At 29.3% G+C, this 15,254-nt stretch overlaps 1 protein-coding gene across 4 annotated transcripts; it reads left to right on the forward strand.

The window, feature by feature from the left end:
• Nucleotides 1-14,777, forward strand: LOC126893714 (uncharacterized). Of its 4 annotated transcripts, none has more exons than XM_050664153.1 (4): nucleotides 1-110; nucleotides 238-307; nucleotides 733-787; nucleotides 10,817-14,777. In XM_050664153.1, the coding sequence occupies exons 2-4, from the start codon at nucleotides 302-304 to the stop codon at nucleotides 14,587-14,589; spliced, it is 3,834 nt and encodes a 1,277-aa protein (XP_050520110.1). In that variant the 5' UTR covers nucleotides 1-110; nucleotides 238-301; the 3' UTR covers nucleotides 14,590-14,777. The 4 variants fall into 4 exon arrangements, with proteins under 4 accessions (XP_050520110.1, XP_050520111.1, XP_050520112.1 ...); XM_050664154.1 differs by having other exon boundaries at nucleotides 44-98; XM_050664155.1 differs by having other exon boundaries at nucleotides 95-110; nucleotides 270-307.
• The last annotated feature ends 477 nt before the right edge of the window (nucleotides 14,778-15,254 follow it).

Consider the following 15,254-nt stretch of genomic DNA (forward strand, 5'->3'; position numbering starts at 1 on the left):
CAAAAATTAAAAAATTTTAATGTTCATATCTAATAAACGAATAAAGTTATATTAAACATTTTTTACATGTGTATGAATAGGTCGACTAAAATAATTAAGTAAATAATAAAGTAAATATACATAAGTTTTACTCAAAATAATTTTTTAAATTAAAGAATAGAAAATAATAATTAGTTATGTTGATGATTTTTTATATATATATATATATATATATTTATTTATTTATTTAAACAATAGATTGTCATTAGTTATTCATATTATATTACAAGGGTAAACACAGGTAATAATAAGAAGTGTAAAAATGGAGGTGAGTAATACATTTTATTTAAAGTACTTAATTGAAATCTAAAAGGTTTTTTTTGATTTTATTCTAAAACTGACAACTAATATATTTTTTTTATGACAAATTTCTATTTTATTTTTTCTAAATATTTATCACATTTTATTAAGATAAGAATGTGTTTGTGGCAACCACGATTTGTCCAACTTTTTTTTACATGCGTATGAATAGATTTACTAAAATAGTTAAGTAAATAGTGTTTTTAAATTAAAGAATAATCAACTATGTCCGAAAATTTTCATATATAAACACCTATTTAAATAAAAAATTGTCATTAATTATTCAAAATATAACATTTAAGTAAAAAGAAGCAAGGTAAAAATGGAGGTGGGTACACATTTTATATGAATTATTTGATTGAAATCTAAAAGGTTTTTTTGATTTTATTCTAGAACTGGCAACTAATATATTTTTTTATGACAAATTTCTGTTTGATATTTAACGAAGGTAAATTTAATTTTACATTATTTATATGTAATAAGTTTATCAAATAAACTTTATAATTTATATCTAATATCTGAAACATTTTCAAAAGATAATTTCATTAAGTTAACTTTTACTAAATATGTTTCAATGTTTTAGAAATTTCCATACATAAAGCGTAGTAATTGAATTTTTAAAAAAAAATATTTTAAACATTTTTATATTTAATATGAAAAAAAAAAACAAATGTTTTGAATGGTATAAATTAAATAAATTAAATTAAAAGTAATATCAATTTTAAGTCAAAAATGTAAAATCTACGAATTTTGCTGAAATTAAATTGTAATTTTTAAGGATAATTCAATTTATTAAATTTATATTTTTATGGTTTGAATATATTTTTAATTAAATATATATCATACTTATTAGACATACAGGGATGATACAGGTAATACCACCCAATCATATAAAATGACACATGATTTCATATAAAAAAATTTTAGGTGGAATTACACGCATAGGAGTGTCCTATGGGGGTAATTAATAATAACAGATGTTAAATAATTATATTATCTTAAAAAGAGTATATTGAGTTATCGTAGCATGCTATGTTTATTTGATATTTCAATAATTATTGTAATATAATTATCATAGATTAGTTAAAATTTAAAACACTATCAATGAATTATTGGTAACAACATCACTAAAAAAAAAACGTTACTGTTATTACTTATCAAAAAATCATTGGTCGGTCTTTTTATCGTTATTTGATACTATAAAATTGCTTTGACAAGCTGCGTCCGTACACAGGGAATAATTAAGAAAGAAGGATTTTTTCAAAAACCCGTTACATACGTTAAACATTTCTAATATGAAATTTTTTTTGTGATTCTTGGTCATTCTATAAAATTTTGTTCAATGAAATGCATTATTCCACTTTTTTAGTATTAATCTCTAAATTCAATTGACTTTTTTTGAACGTATTTTTCACTACTAACTTTAAAATATTTATTTATTTGTATGACCATAGCTATATTTTAATCAATGTCAATTAAAATAATTTAATTATTATTAATGACTTTTCAAATAAGAATAGGTAGTTGGTAACTTACGATATTTTTAATTCGACTAAAACACTCTCATCATCATCATCTTTCAAAGTCCAATGCCTTATCGGTGAAGTTACTCTTCTCTATTTGACGCTAAATTCTTCGGTGAAACAAAAGACGCATAGGTTATAAGTCCTAGGATATGTNGTGAAACAAAAGACGAATAGGTTATAAGTCCTAGGATATATTCAAAATATTGTATCCTTGGGCGTTTTCTTGGTTTCTTCCCAGTTATTTTTCATTCGTAAACATTATATTTTAGTTAATAATGTGGACTGAATTTTCATGATATAACTTTTATATTTCACATTGGAATACAATTTTAGGTACGCGTATGTTCGTCGGACTTACTATTCGATATCGGTTTTACGACTAACATACAACAAAAAAGCTACATTGTACAACTCCTTACCTATTCCATAACAAGTTACCTATTGTTTTTCCCCAATATCAAACAATAGGTTTTTAGTGTAATATTTTTATAGTATCAATAAATAGTTTATTATTCTCTTATCTAAGACTATTTAAGGTTGCCAGAATATAATTCAATGAGCTATTAAGAATAGAAAACTGATTCTCATCATTAGTTAATTTGTTATTTGAAATCCAGTCGTGAAAAGCAGAGCTTGAAATTGTTTTAATAACGCCATAATTATAACTTTATAACTACCATAAAACAATTTGAATTGTAAATGTAAAAAAAAATGTATAATAATGACAAACAGAACTGATGTTGGTGAGTTGCGGCCCAATCTCCAAATGAAGTATGAGTTGAATTTTTTTAGGGTACGTATGAGTTGCGTCCAGGCATTTTTTGAGGTACTTATCAGACTATAAGNTTTTTTGAGGTACTTATCAGCCTATAAGCGTTATTTAGGAAATATTACGGGTAGGTTGGCTGTGTAATTCTTCTTCAACAGAACTTGTTAGTAGGAGGTGCATAGATAGAAGGACAATATAANAGCGTTATTTAGGAAATATTACGGGTAGGTTGGCTGTGTAATTCTTCTTCAACAGAACTTGTTAGTAGGAGGTGCATAGATAAAAAGAACAATATGAATACTGTTGTGTTGAATTAATAATAAATCATTGGTTGTCATTAAGTCGGTATATACCCTTTTTACAATTCCGAGTGACTAAACTTTGCTGGTTTGAACAAAGAGAGTAATCTAATGCTTTCTTTTTTTTTTAAAAAAATTATTCAAAATATTTCTATTTAGGACATTTTCATTAGTTTTTGGCTGTAAAAATTAATATTAGTGAAAACACTATTACTATCTACAATTTTATTTGAAGGAGATAATTTCAAAAAGTACTTATAGTTGTTTTCACAGCAAGCTCATCTCTGTACATTATTTTTAAGTGTTTTGTGAAAACAAAATTTGAAGCATTTGTAGATAATAAGTGGCTTCGATTTTTAACTCGATTGTAGCTGAATTCAGACTGACAAATTAAATATGAATTGATGTACTATAATATGAACGTTATACTATAATGGTTTAAGTATTAAAAAAAATCCGCCATTTCAATATAGGATATTTATCATTACAAATGCAATAATAACTCAAGCCGCAGCAACTCATCTCATGAAAAAGAGTCATCGGGCAAAATTCCACGGTCTCTGATATCGTAAATAACTTGTCGGCTGAAACTTACAGAACATAACTACAAACGAAATATAACAAAAAACCAAACAAAACAGAAATCGAAGACATATTGTTGAATCCTTATAACTTATAAGATAAAATTATTTTGAGGAAAATAGAACTGCATTGTTTTTCAACATTAACTATGAGGGAAATTCTTACATGCAAGTAATTACGGGTTAATTCATAATAAGATAAAAAATTATCAATAACGTGTTTAAATATAAAAAACGTAAACATAAATAATGGTTACAGTAATCAAGTTACAGTAACTTAGTGAGCCGGTAGAGGAGATAGAAGTTAATGTTAAATCAAATTAACAATATGGTTTGCGAAATCAGAGGTTCTAACACACAAATGTTCTGACTGATTCTCTGCCGGACTCTGACTGCTTTGTCGTGGTGGTGGCACACAAAGGATAAGTCAGCCGATTACATTATAGTCAATTGAGGCCAACTTCAATATCCTGATGGTTTTAAAACAAATAAAATTATTAACATATGTAAAAAAAATAAGACATAGTATAATTCAAGGATTCGTAAAAATATTGTTTAAATACCAAAAACAGAAAACATTATAAATCTATAACGTTTCAATTATTTAAAACAAATAACATAGTAATATTATAAAAGTTTTTACTGTTATAACGTAAAATAAAATAAATGACTTTGATTTATGTTCTGGTAAAACAAATGTGCTGATTAATTGACAACTATTAATGTACTATATTGACATTTGTTCAATAAAAATTATTCAAATGTATTTTAATTTGAATAATTTTATTTCAAAATTATCTAAATGAATTTTTCATGAAATTGTTTTAAAATGTATTATTCAAATAAATTTTTTATCTAATAAATCGAATTAATATTTATTTAAACAAATAACACAAGAAAACAACCAACAAAGTCGGGTCATTGCATAGTTGAACCAAGTAAAGATGATATATGACATTGATTAATATCACTATCATAAAAACGCTTCCTATACCAGTATGTTAAATTTCCATTTTATGCAATTATGTCAATTTTTAAGAACGCTTTAAGAATAAAAATAACATTTATAAAACCCTCATAAAAGAGTTTATAAATGGTTATAATTCATAACCTATTCTTTTTTTTTTTTAAGAACATTTATTAAAAATTTAAAAATTATACAGCTGTATGTACAGTAAGTAAATATGCGACAAGAAACAAAATAGACACCTGTGTATGAAAATTTAATTAAATTGGGTTAGATTACATTAAGTAAGTCTCTTGACTAATTACGTTAGAGGCGCCTGTTTGGATTGCCCGGGAGAGTTTTTGAATGTAGCTGAGTTATAAGACGGTTTGGATGGGATTGCATTTTGGAATGTAGTCTTTGGTTGAATATAGATGCAGTCTCTTTTACTGTTGTTATTTTGAGCTTTTGAGGGAATTGTTGGTGACGTCCACGGTACTTTGGTTATAATACGGAGACAAATAGACTGAAACGCCTGTATTGTCCTTGTATTAGAAGGCTTTTCAGTACCCCAGAGCATAATACTATATGACCATATTGGTAAGAGGAGGGATTTATATAGAAGTAGATGATAAGAAATGTTTTGGTTGTATTGAATGAGCGGTCTTATTAGATGAAGGCGAGTATTTAGCTATTTCAGTTTACTTTTAATATGAAAACCCCATATGAGCGTTCTGTCTAATAGTAAGTTCAGGTAGTTCAGTTCCTTGCCTGAGGAATAATGGTGTTGTTGAGAGTTATGTTAGGACAATCATTTTTACGAAGGGTGAAGGTGATGTGCACTGGTTAAAGACTAATTGTTCTATAAGACGTCGACTTTTGGGGGGATTTTTCAGGTTTTAAGATGGAGATAATGATCACTGTCTTCAAAATAGGAGGAAAGTAAGAGAGGCGAAAGATGTGTTAAAATATATGTAAGCAGTTAGATTGTTTTGGCGGCAGATATAGATGGATTCTTTGCTGTGGTTTTGTTGAGTAATTTTAAAGTGGGGAAGGGGTGGAAAATGTTGAGTAATTAATATATTTTTTCAGTGTGAATTTCATCTGAATTTACATTTTGTGTGTAGTTGGTTTTAATGTTTGAGATGAAATGTGATTTTCTGTGCTTTAGTAGGTCTTTATAAGACTGACAGCCCCTGTAGTTTGCCGAGTGGGAGCCTCCACATAGAGCGTATTTGGCCGGTTCATTTCGGTTTTTTTTTACAAACAGAGGAGTCGTGGTCTTCACCACAGCGAACACATCTGGGGTTGTAGTTTTAGTAACTACGGGTGTGTCCATGGGACTTGCAGCGTTGGCATTGGGAATTTATTTTTTGGTGGTGGGACTTCTATTTTTATTATAGAATAGTAGAGAGAAGTGGGTTTGAATATTTCTTGATTCAGTTCAGGTTTTTCAAGGTCAACGAAGAAAAGGGGCAAATGTGTTTTGGAAGATCTGTGGAGAACATTAGTTATGTTTTTGACTTGATACCCTAGATTAGTTAGTTCGTTAGAAATATAAGCTTTATCAGTTGAAGGGTGGAGGTTGCGGATGACAATTCTGAACGGTGTGTTTTCTTTTAACTGGTAGGAATGGAAGGAAATGTTTTCACTTTTAAAAAATTTAATAACTGTTTTATATGAACCAAAGCTAATTGTTTGTAGTTTAACACCTTTCATGGATTTTTTGCAGGAGAAACTAGATGCATCGATGAGTTAATTTATTTTGAGACAAAATAAATTGTAGTTTTGTATAAATATTGGTGGAGATAAACTTACGTACGGTTGCCGAATAGGTAAAATAAGTCTTTAACACTTGGAGCATGAGGTTCAAACTCACCTGTGCAAATGAATTTTTTGCATTTTTTTCTTAATAATTTTTGAGTTAGAAAAAAATTCCAAGTTTTTTTAATTAATGATTTATTATTTATTTATTTATTATAATCTTTTACGAAAATCAACTTTAAAAGATAGGTTAAATATGTCATTTTAATTATTTTTAACATATTAAAAATCAAAATCAGTAAAAATTTGAAACACAAATTTTTTTTTTATTTGTAAATACTCATTTTTACTAATTAGTAATATTATCAAAAATTAAGAAAAAGTCTTATTGCAGATTTAAAAAAGTTGAAAAATAAAAGTATAATATAAAATATTATTTTTTAGCTTCAGATGAGAATTCCTTTTAGTCCACAATATTCATTAGGAACAAAACATTTTTACAAGTACTTCATTATTTTTATTATTTCTCTACTTGTGTAGATTTTATATATCTTTTGGGTACTCCTCATTCATATTTTTATTTTCGATTTCCGAAAAATATATCTGATTATGGACCGTATTTGTTCCCAGTTTAACCGATCATATCCACTTCCTATTCGAATGATGGTTAATTTGGTAATATTTTGCTCATTGTAGAATCGACGTTTATTCTTTATGGCTGAAAACATAACAGACATAGTAGATTTCTTTTAAATACTTTCTTATTTATAATATACATTATGTTAAATATTAGCGATTTTTGGTCTGTTATTACTGTAAATTTCTTTTGGAAAAAATAAGGTCGAAATTGTTATACTGTCCATACTATGGATAAAAGTTCTTTCTCAGTTTTGATGTAGTTCTTTTCTGTCTTGTTTAATGTGCGAGAAATGTATATCGGTGTAATATCGGTAAATCAGACCCAAGTTTCCCTTGTGATAGTATGGCTGAGTTGCTGGCGTCTGTTATTATGTGAACAGGCGTGAAAAATTCGGATATTGCATTATGGTTTTTTGCGATAGTAGTTTCTTTATTTGATTAAATGAGTTCATACAAAGATCACTCCAAATAAAGTCACTATCCTTTTTCAAAAGATTTGTCAAGGGTTTGGTTATTTTTGAAATAAAAGTACACTTAAATTTACAAAAAATTCAATAGTCAGTTTAATTTTGGAAATATAATTATTTATAAATTATAACATTAATCGTTTTAAGGTTAAGTTATAACACAATATTATTTATATAACGGTTCGAACACGATTAAATAATGCTTATTCAAAACTATTCGTTGTCTACTACTAATTATTCATTAACCCCACTGCACAATTATCATAACAATACAGGTTCATTTATTTTTATACGCGTTTAAAGTAAAGATATATAGACTCATTCTCTGCTCTATTTTCTTATCAACCGCCCAACACTTTGAACCATACACCATAGCTGGCCTTATTACAATCTTGCATAATTTACCTTTCAACCTCATTGGAATTCTTTTATCACATAAGACGTCAATACCCCCGCTCTTTTGCACAACTGACCCTAAATACTTAAAACTCTTCACCTCTCCAATCATGTCTTCGCCTATTGTCACTGACCTTCTCATTTCACCTACCTCGTGTTCTCCTTTATCAAACTCGTACTCTATATACTCTGTCTTACTTCTACTTATTCTTAAACCTTATTTTCAAGAGTTGATCTCCACACCTCTTAGCCTTTGGTTAATTTCCTCCTATTAACACTATATCGTCAGCAAACAACATGCACCACGTCACCTCTCCTTGTATTTGTAAAATAACTGAATAATATTAATATATTCAAAATACTCTTTCCGCCTTTTTTTCACATTATCACTTGAGAGTACCTTATCAAAACTTTTTATACATCTATTAAATCTATACATCTTATATTACATCTATTAATTTACCCAATAAATTACAATACTACGTTATTGAATATCAATTTCATACTATATTTAATTACTATATATTAGTATTTATTTATATATTATACTTTAAAAGCAAATAACCACTAATTAAGATTTAATTAAGGAAATATGAGTTTATTTTGCTTTTGTAAATATCTACCAATTCTCTAGAATTAAATACTATCTACAGATTTGCATCGACGCGTTTCTTATGATAGTGATTTTAATCACTGTTATATATCATCTATATTTGTTTCATCTATGCCACGTCCACACTGTGCTACCGGTTTTTTTATTTACTTTGTAATAAACAAATACAATTTTATATTTTCTCAACTATATTTAATATATAATTATCAATTAAGAACAAAACACTCGATTTCTTGAAATTTATTGAGAATTTTTTATTTATTAGATATCAGTCAATATATTATTTAACCAATTATTTACAATTCATGATATATATTTTTTGATTAAATTATTAAAATATACAGCTTTATGTAACTATTAAAAATAATAATTATCTTATACTTTTTTAACTGTCACATTTAATTAAGATAAATATCAGTAATTTTATTAAATTTATACAATTATTTAGTATCCTTGAAGCATGAAAAACATTTATATCATAAAGATGATATCAGTTACTTTGAACTAATTTTGCTCATTTATACACTATTTCTGTGTGAAATCAATGATTATATTAAAAATATTATACTGTCAAATGGGAATATTCGGATCATTTTTCCAGTGATATTAATATGTTTTTTTTTGTTCAGTTTTTAAACATATTACAATTTTGTGTTCTTTTCTAATTTTGGATACTGATAGATTCAACTAGTTTAAATTTGCAGTCTTTTAATATATAGAGCCACAAAATCGGTCCTGTAAGTGTTAAGAATTTTATTGGACAGACAAAAATAAATCCTTTACCATTGGGACATAACACAATGGGAATAGAAGATATTCTTATATTAATTGTATCAATGCAATTTTTTTTACAAATAATATCTACCCTGTGAAAATTAAATAAATATTCTTAAAATATAAAGGGTATAATTTAATAAATGTTAGTCGTATTCCAGATGAAAATTCTGTTTTATTATATTACCGTAAGAACCTTTTAGGTATTTTAAAACACCTACAGGTTTATCTTACATGTTTAGATCCTAGGGGTCATAGAATTCTGTCAGCGCTAATTAGTGTCAAGGGGCAATGAAAAGTTTTAAATTAAGAGTGGTGGTTTTGTCTGGAACCTTTTTCTTTTTAATTTATTTTGTCTTCTTTAAATAAGTCACCTATGTTTGGATGTCAAGTTAATTTTATATTTTGACACGACTTACGTCGCAAAAATGTGGTCGACACTGGTTTTGAGGGTAGAGACCCGTGGGCCGTTTATTAAATGAGCGACAACAGATTATGTTAACAAAAATAAAACAAACCGAAAAGATTAACACAGTAATAATAATCTTAGCATAATATCGCGGCAATTTCGCTGGCGTCGACGACGCGATGTCCGGCGTAATCCTTGGACGGCAAATGGTTAGCAGCGTTGTAGGCGACGGTGCGCGGGTGCGGTTCGGTTGGTCGACGTTGTCGCTTTCACAACGGGAGGAAGACTCTCGCACCATTTTCGGCGGGTCGTCGTCGGCCGTGCGGCATTTGCTGGACTTTGCACCGTAGCGTATAACACGCGGTGTTGGTCAGTCAAATACTCATAGTAGGGCGACGGCTGATAAAGGTGGCACGAGTCGCGGGGCATCGTGTATAACGAAGCAACGCGGGCCGTGTCAATTTTATTCACGTTATTATTTCATGCTAGTATAAAGACTACATTTCAAGTTAATTTCATGTTTAATCAAGTTATTTTGAAAGCCTATTTTGATGTTCAACACCGTCACCACAAGATCTCATATAATCCACTCATCACTCATGATTCAGCTATTCAACTGAATTTTATATAATTTTCTAATGTTTATTATTTGTTTTATTTAGTTGACTATTTTCAATAAGTCGTTTCGCCGGCCATTAGTATTTAGATGCCCACCGCTACCCCTTAAATTTAAGAGACTCATTGAAATCCTTTAATATATGTGGTTATTTGTTATTTGACTATTGTCTACTCTAGTTATTTATTGGATGTGTGATTAGCCATTAACCTCCCAGATTACCTCTCTCCCGTTTTAATAATAGCGATTTAAATAGACTTAAGGTAAAACGATAATTTAGTGTGGTGCACAATTAGTCGTCCTACGATCTAGCTGCCTCGTACGATACAATAACTTAATATCATAATGTTTGATGTATAATTTATATGTCTACAAAAAAATACATAATAATAACCTTAAATTAATATTTAACATAACAGGTATGCAAAAAAACTTTACTATCATTAAAACGAAATATGAACATACCGCTTGTATCATAAACAAAATAATTTTGTATATATTTATTTTTATTTTTACAAATATGTGTGCACATCGCCTCTATTAATATGCATATACACAAAATAGTGTCCACATAAAAATAATGCGCATAGACTTAATAAAAATAGCCAATAACTGTAACTTTAGATAATTTAAAATAATTTAATAGGACAAAATAAGTTAATTATTGTGCTCATTTAGGCATTGAAAATAAATATTCGGGTGCAAAAAAAATATGTCCGTTTGAAAAAGGTACGACGAGAAATGCTGCTAAAATTGGTAACATACAAACATTAAAACAAGCTTATGAGAGTGGTTGTGAATGGGATGAATTTACGACTTCCGAAGCTGCTGAAAACGGGCATTTAAAATGCTTAAAATATGCCTACGAAAATGGATGTCCATGGGATGTAGGCACAACAGAAGCAGCTGCGAAATATGGTAATTTAGAAACCTTAATATACATTCATAAAAATGGCTGTAAATGGGATAAAAATACAGCAAGCGTTGCTGCTGAATATGGGCATGTAGAATGCTTAATTTATACACATGAATATGGCTGTAGATGGAATGAAGAAACAACTAGAGACGCTGCTGCAAATGGACAATTGGAATGTTTAAAATATGCGCATGAAAATGGATGTCCATGGGATGTAAGCACAACGATTTCAGCAGCATCAAATGGGCATTTAGGATGCTTGCAATATGCACATGAAAATAGATGTCCATGGGATATAAGTACAACGTCAGAAGCTGCGAAATTTGGACAGTTAGAATGCCTAAAATATGCACATAAAAATGGTTGTGCATGGAATGAACAAACAACAAGTAACGCTGCTTTGAATGGACATTATGAATGTTTAAAATATGCACATGAAAATGGATGTCCATGGGATGTAAGAACAACGATTGCGGCTGCGTCAAATGGGCATTTAGAATGCTTGAAATATGCACATGAAAATAGATGTCCATGGGATATAAGTACAACGTCAGAAGCTGCAAAATTTGGACAGTTAGAATGCCTAAAATATGCACATAAAAATGGTTGTGCATGGAATGAACAAACAACAAGTAACGCTGCTTTGAATGGACATTATGAATGTTTAAAATATGCACATGAAAATGGATGTCCATGGGATGTAAGAACAACGATTGCGGCTGCGTCAAATGGGCATTTAGAATGCTTGAAATATGCACATGAAAATAGATGTCCATGGGATATAAGTACAACGTCAGAAGCTGCAAAATTTGGACAGTTAGAATGCCTAAAATATGCACATAAAAATGGTTGTGCATGGAATGAACAAACAACAAGTAACGCTGCTTTGAATGGACATTATGAATGTTTAAAATATGCACATGAAAATGGATGTCCATGGGATGTAAGAACAACGATTGCGGCTGCGTCAAATGGGCATTTAGAATGCTTGAAATATGCACATGAAAATAGATGTCCATGGGATATAAGTACAACGTCAGAAGCTGCAAAATTTGGACAGTTAGAATGCCTAAAATATGCACATAAAAATGGTTGTGCATGGAATGAACAAACAACAAGTAACGCTGCTTTGAATGGACATTATGAATGTTTAAAATATGCACATGAAAATGGATGTCCATGGGATGTAAGAACAACGATTGCGGCTGCGTCAAATGGGCATTTAGAATGCTTGAAATATGCACATGAAAATAGATGTCCATGGGATATAAGTACAACGTCAGAAGCTGCAAAATTTGGACAGTTAGAATGCCTAAAATATGCACATAAAAATGGTTGTGCATGGAATGAACAAACAACAAGTAACGCTGCTTTGAATGGACATTATGAATGTTTAAAATATGCACATGAAAATGGATGTCACTGGAATAAAGCAATATCTAGATATGCTGCTATAGGATGTAATTTAGATTGTTTAAAATATGTATTTGCAAATGGATGTCCATGGGATGTAGGCACAACATTTGCTGCTGTCGCAAGAAATAATTTGATAATATTAAAATATGCATATGAAAAAGGATGTCCATTGGATATTGGCATAACTACTGAGGCTACTGTAAGAGGTAATTTAGAAATTTTAAAATATGCACATGAAAATGGATGTCCATTGGATGATGGCATAATTAAAGCGGCTACTGTAAGAGGTAATTTAGAAATTTTAAAATATGCACATGAAAATGGATGTCCATTAGATGATAAAATAACTACTTTGGCTATAGATAGTGGTTATTTTGAAATTTTAAAATATGCACGTGAAAATGGATTTCCATGGGATAAAAGAACAACAAAAGTTGCTGCAAGTTATGGTAATTTAGAGTTTTTAAAATATGCTCATGAAAACGGATGCCAATGGGATGAGGGCACAACGAGAGGAGCTGCAGAAAGTGGTTGTTTAGAATGTTTAAAATATGCACATGAAAATGGATGTAATTGGGATAAAGGTACAATGGTAACCGCTGCAATGCATGGTAATTTAGATTGCTTAATATATGCTCATGAAAATGGTTGTATATGGGATGAAGGTACAATAAGAGTTGCTGCTTTTAGAGGTTATTTTGTTTGTTTAAAATATGCCCATGAAAATGGATGTGACTGGGATATAGGAACAACTAAAGTTGCTGCTGGAATGGGACATATAAAGTGCTTAACATATGCACACGAAAATGGATGTCCGTTGGATGATAATATAACATTGGTTGCTGCTAAGTATGGACATTTAAATTGCTTAAAATATGCACATATAAATAAATGCAAATTGGAAAAAAAAATAACGGGACTAGCTGCTTCTAATGGTGATTTAGAAATTTTAATATACGCTCATGAAAATGGATGTCCATGGGATGAAAATACAACTAAGGAAGCTGCTGCTAATGGTCATTTAAAATGTCTAGTATATGCACATGAAAATGGATGCCCATGGAATATTGGTATAACTACTGCGGCTACCAATATTGGTAATTTAGAAATTTTAAAATATGCACATGAAAATGGATGTCCATGGGATGATGGAATAACTACTGCGGCTACTAAAAGGGGTAGTTTAGAAATTTTAAAATATGCTCATGAAAATGGATGTCCATGGGATGACGGCTTACTTATTGCGGCTATTAAAAGTGGTAGTTTAGAAATTTTCAAATATGCGCATGAAAATGGTTGTCCATTTGATGACACCATACTTACTGTAGCTATTAAAAGAGGTAGTTTTGAAATTTTAAAATATCTACATGAAAATGGATGTTTATGGGATGAAAAAACAACAAAAGTAGCTGCAGGTTATGGTAATTTGAAAATGTTGAAATATGCTCATGAAAACGGATGCAAATGGGCCACTGGCACAACAAAAGCAGCTGCTTTAAGAGGTCATTTTGATTGTCTTAAATATGCACATGAATATGGCTGTCCATGGGATGATGACACAACTAGAGCGTCTGCAGCAAGTGGTTGTTTAGACTGTTTATTGTATGCTCATGAAAATGGATGTAAATGGGATGAAGACACAATTGTTACAGCTGCATTGCATGGTAATTTAGATTGTTTAAAATATGCATATGAAAATGGATATAATTGGATCAAAGGTACGATGAGAGGGGCTGCTGCAAATCGACATTTAGAATGCCTCAAATATGCCTATGAAAATGGTTGTGATTGGGACGAAGGCACAATGAGGGAAGCGGCTGCTAGTGGTTGCATTAGTTGTTTGAAATTTGCTCATGAAAATGGATGCAATTGGGATGAAGGTACAATAGTTACAGCTGCCATGCGTGGTAATTTAGATATCTTAATATATGCCCACGAAAATGGATGTAAATGGGATGAAGGTACTACAAGACTTGCTGCAGCAAATGGTCAGTTTCGTTGTTTAAAATACGCTCATGAACATAATTGTCCATGGAGTAAAAATACCATTTATGAAGCTACCAGAAGAGGTTTTTCATTTTTAACAAACTATGCTTATGAAAATGGTTGTCCTAATTAGTTTTTTGATAAAATATTTAAATTTTTTATTATCCTTCACTTTATATTTTAAATAAATCGTGTTAAGCCTAATCAATAATTTTATTGATAGAAATTGTGTCATTTTACTTGCTCATTAAATAATCTTTATGAAATAATAACCGAAATTCTTGAATAAAATATACAAATTTTTCAATCATGTATTTAAAGTTTATAACGCATTCAATTTTAATAAAAATAATTTATAATAATAATTTATGTAAAAATTATAGTAAATATGTATAAAATTTACATTCATATTAAAAATTTTTAATGATAAATGCAAAAGTAATTACAATTATTTTTTAATGTAATGGATCATAATAATGTATTGATTAAAATTAAAGATTTATTATTTAAATGAACATCAAATTACTTGAAAATACGGATTTCAAATTATAACATTTTATTTTGCTTACCCATTTCAAAAACCTAGTCATTTTTCAGTGGAACATTTTTTTTTTTTTTATTAATTCAATTAATCCTGCTGAATAAATATTTTTTTTTACATTCATTTATATTATATTTTATATAAATCGTCTTAAGCTAAAATGATAATAATTTTATTAATAGAATTAATATTATTTTACTTGCTCAATAAATACTCTTTTTGAAAGTATAACTAAAATTCTTAAAAAAAATTTTCCA

Source organism: Daktulosphaira vitifoliae, unplaced genomic scaffold (genome assembly GCF_025091365.1).
Source record: "Daktulosphaira vitifoliae isolate Bord-2020 unplaced genomic scaffold, ASM2509136v1 Scaffold_1, whole genome shotgun sequence".
Taxonomy (NCBI): Eukaryota; Metazoa; Arthropoda; class Insecta; order Hemiptera; family Phylloxeridae; genus Daktulosphaira; species Daktulosphaira vitifoliae.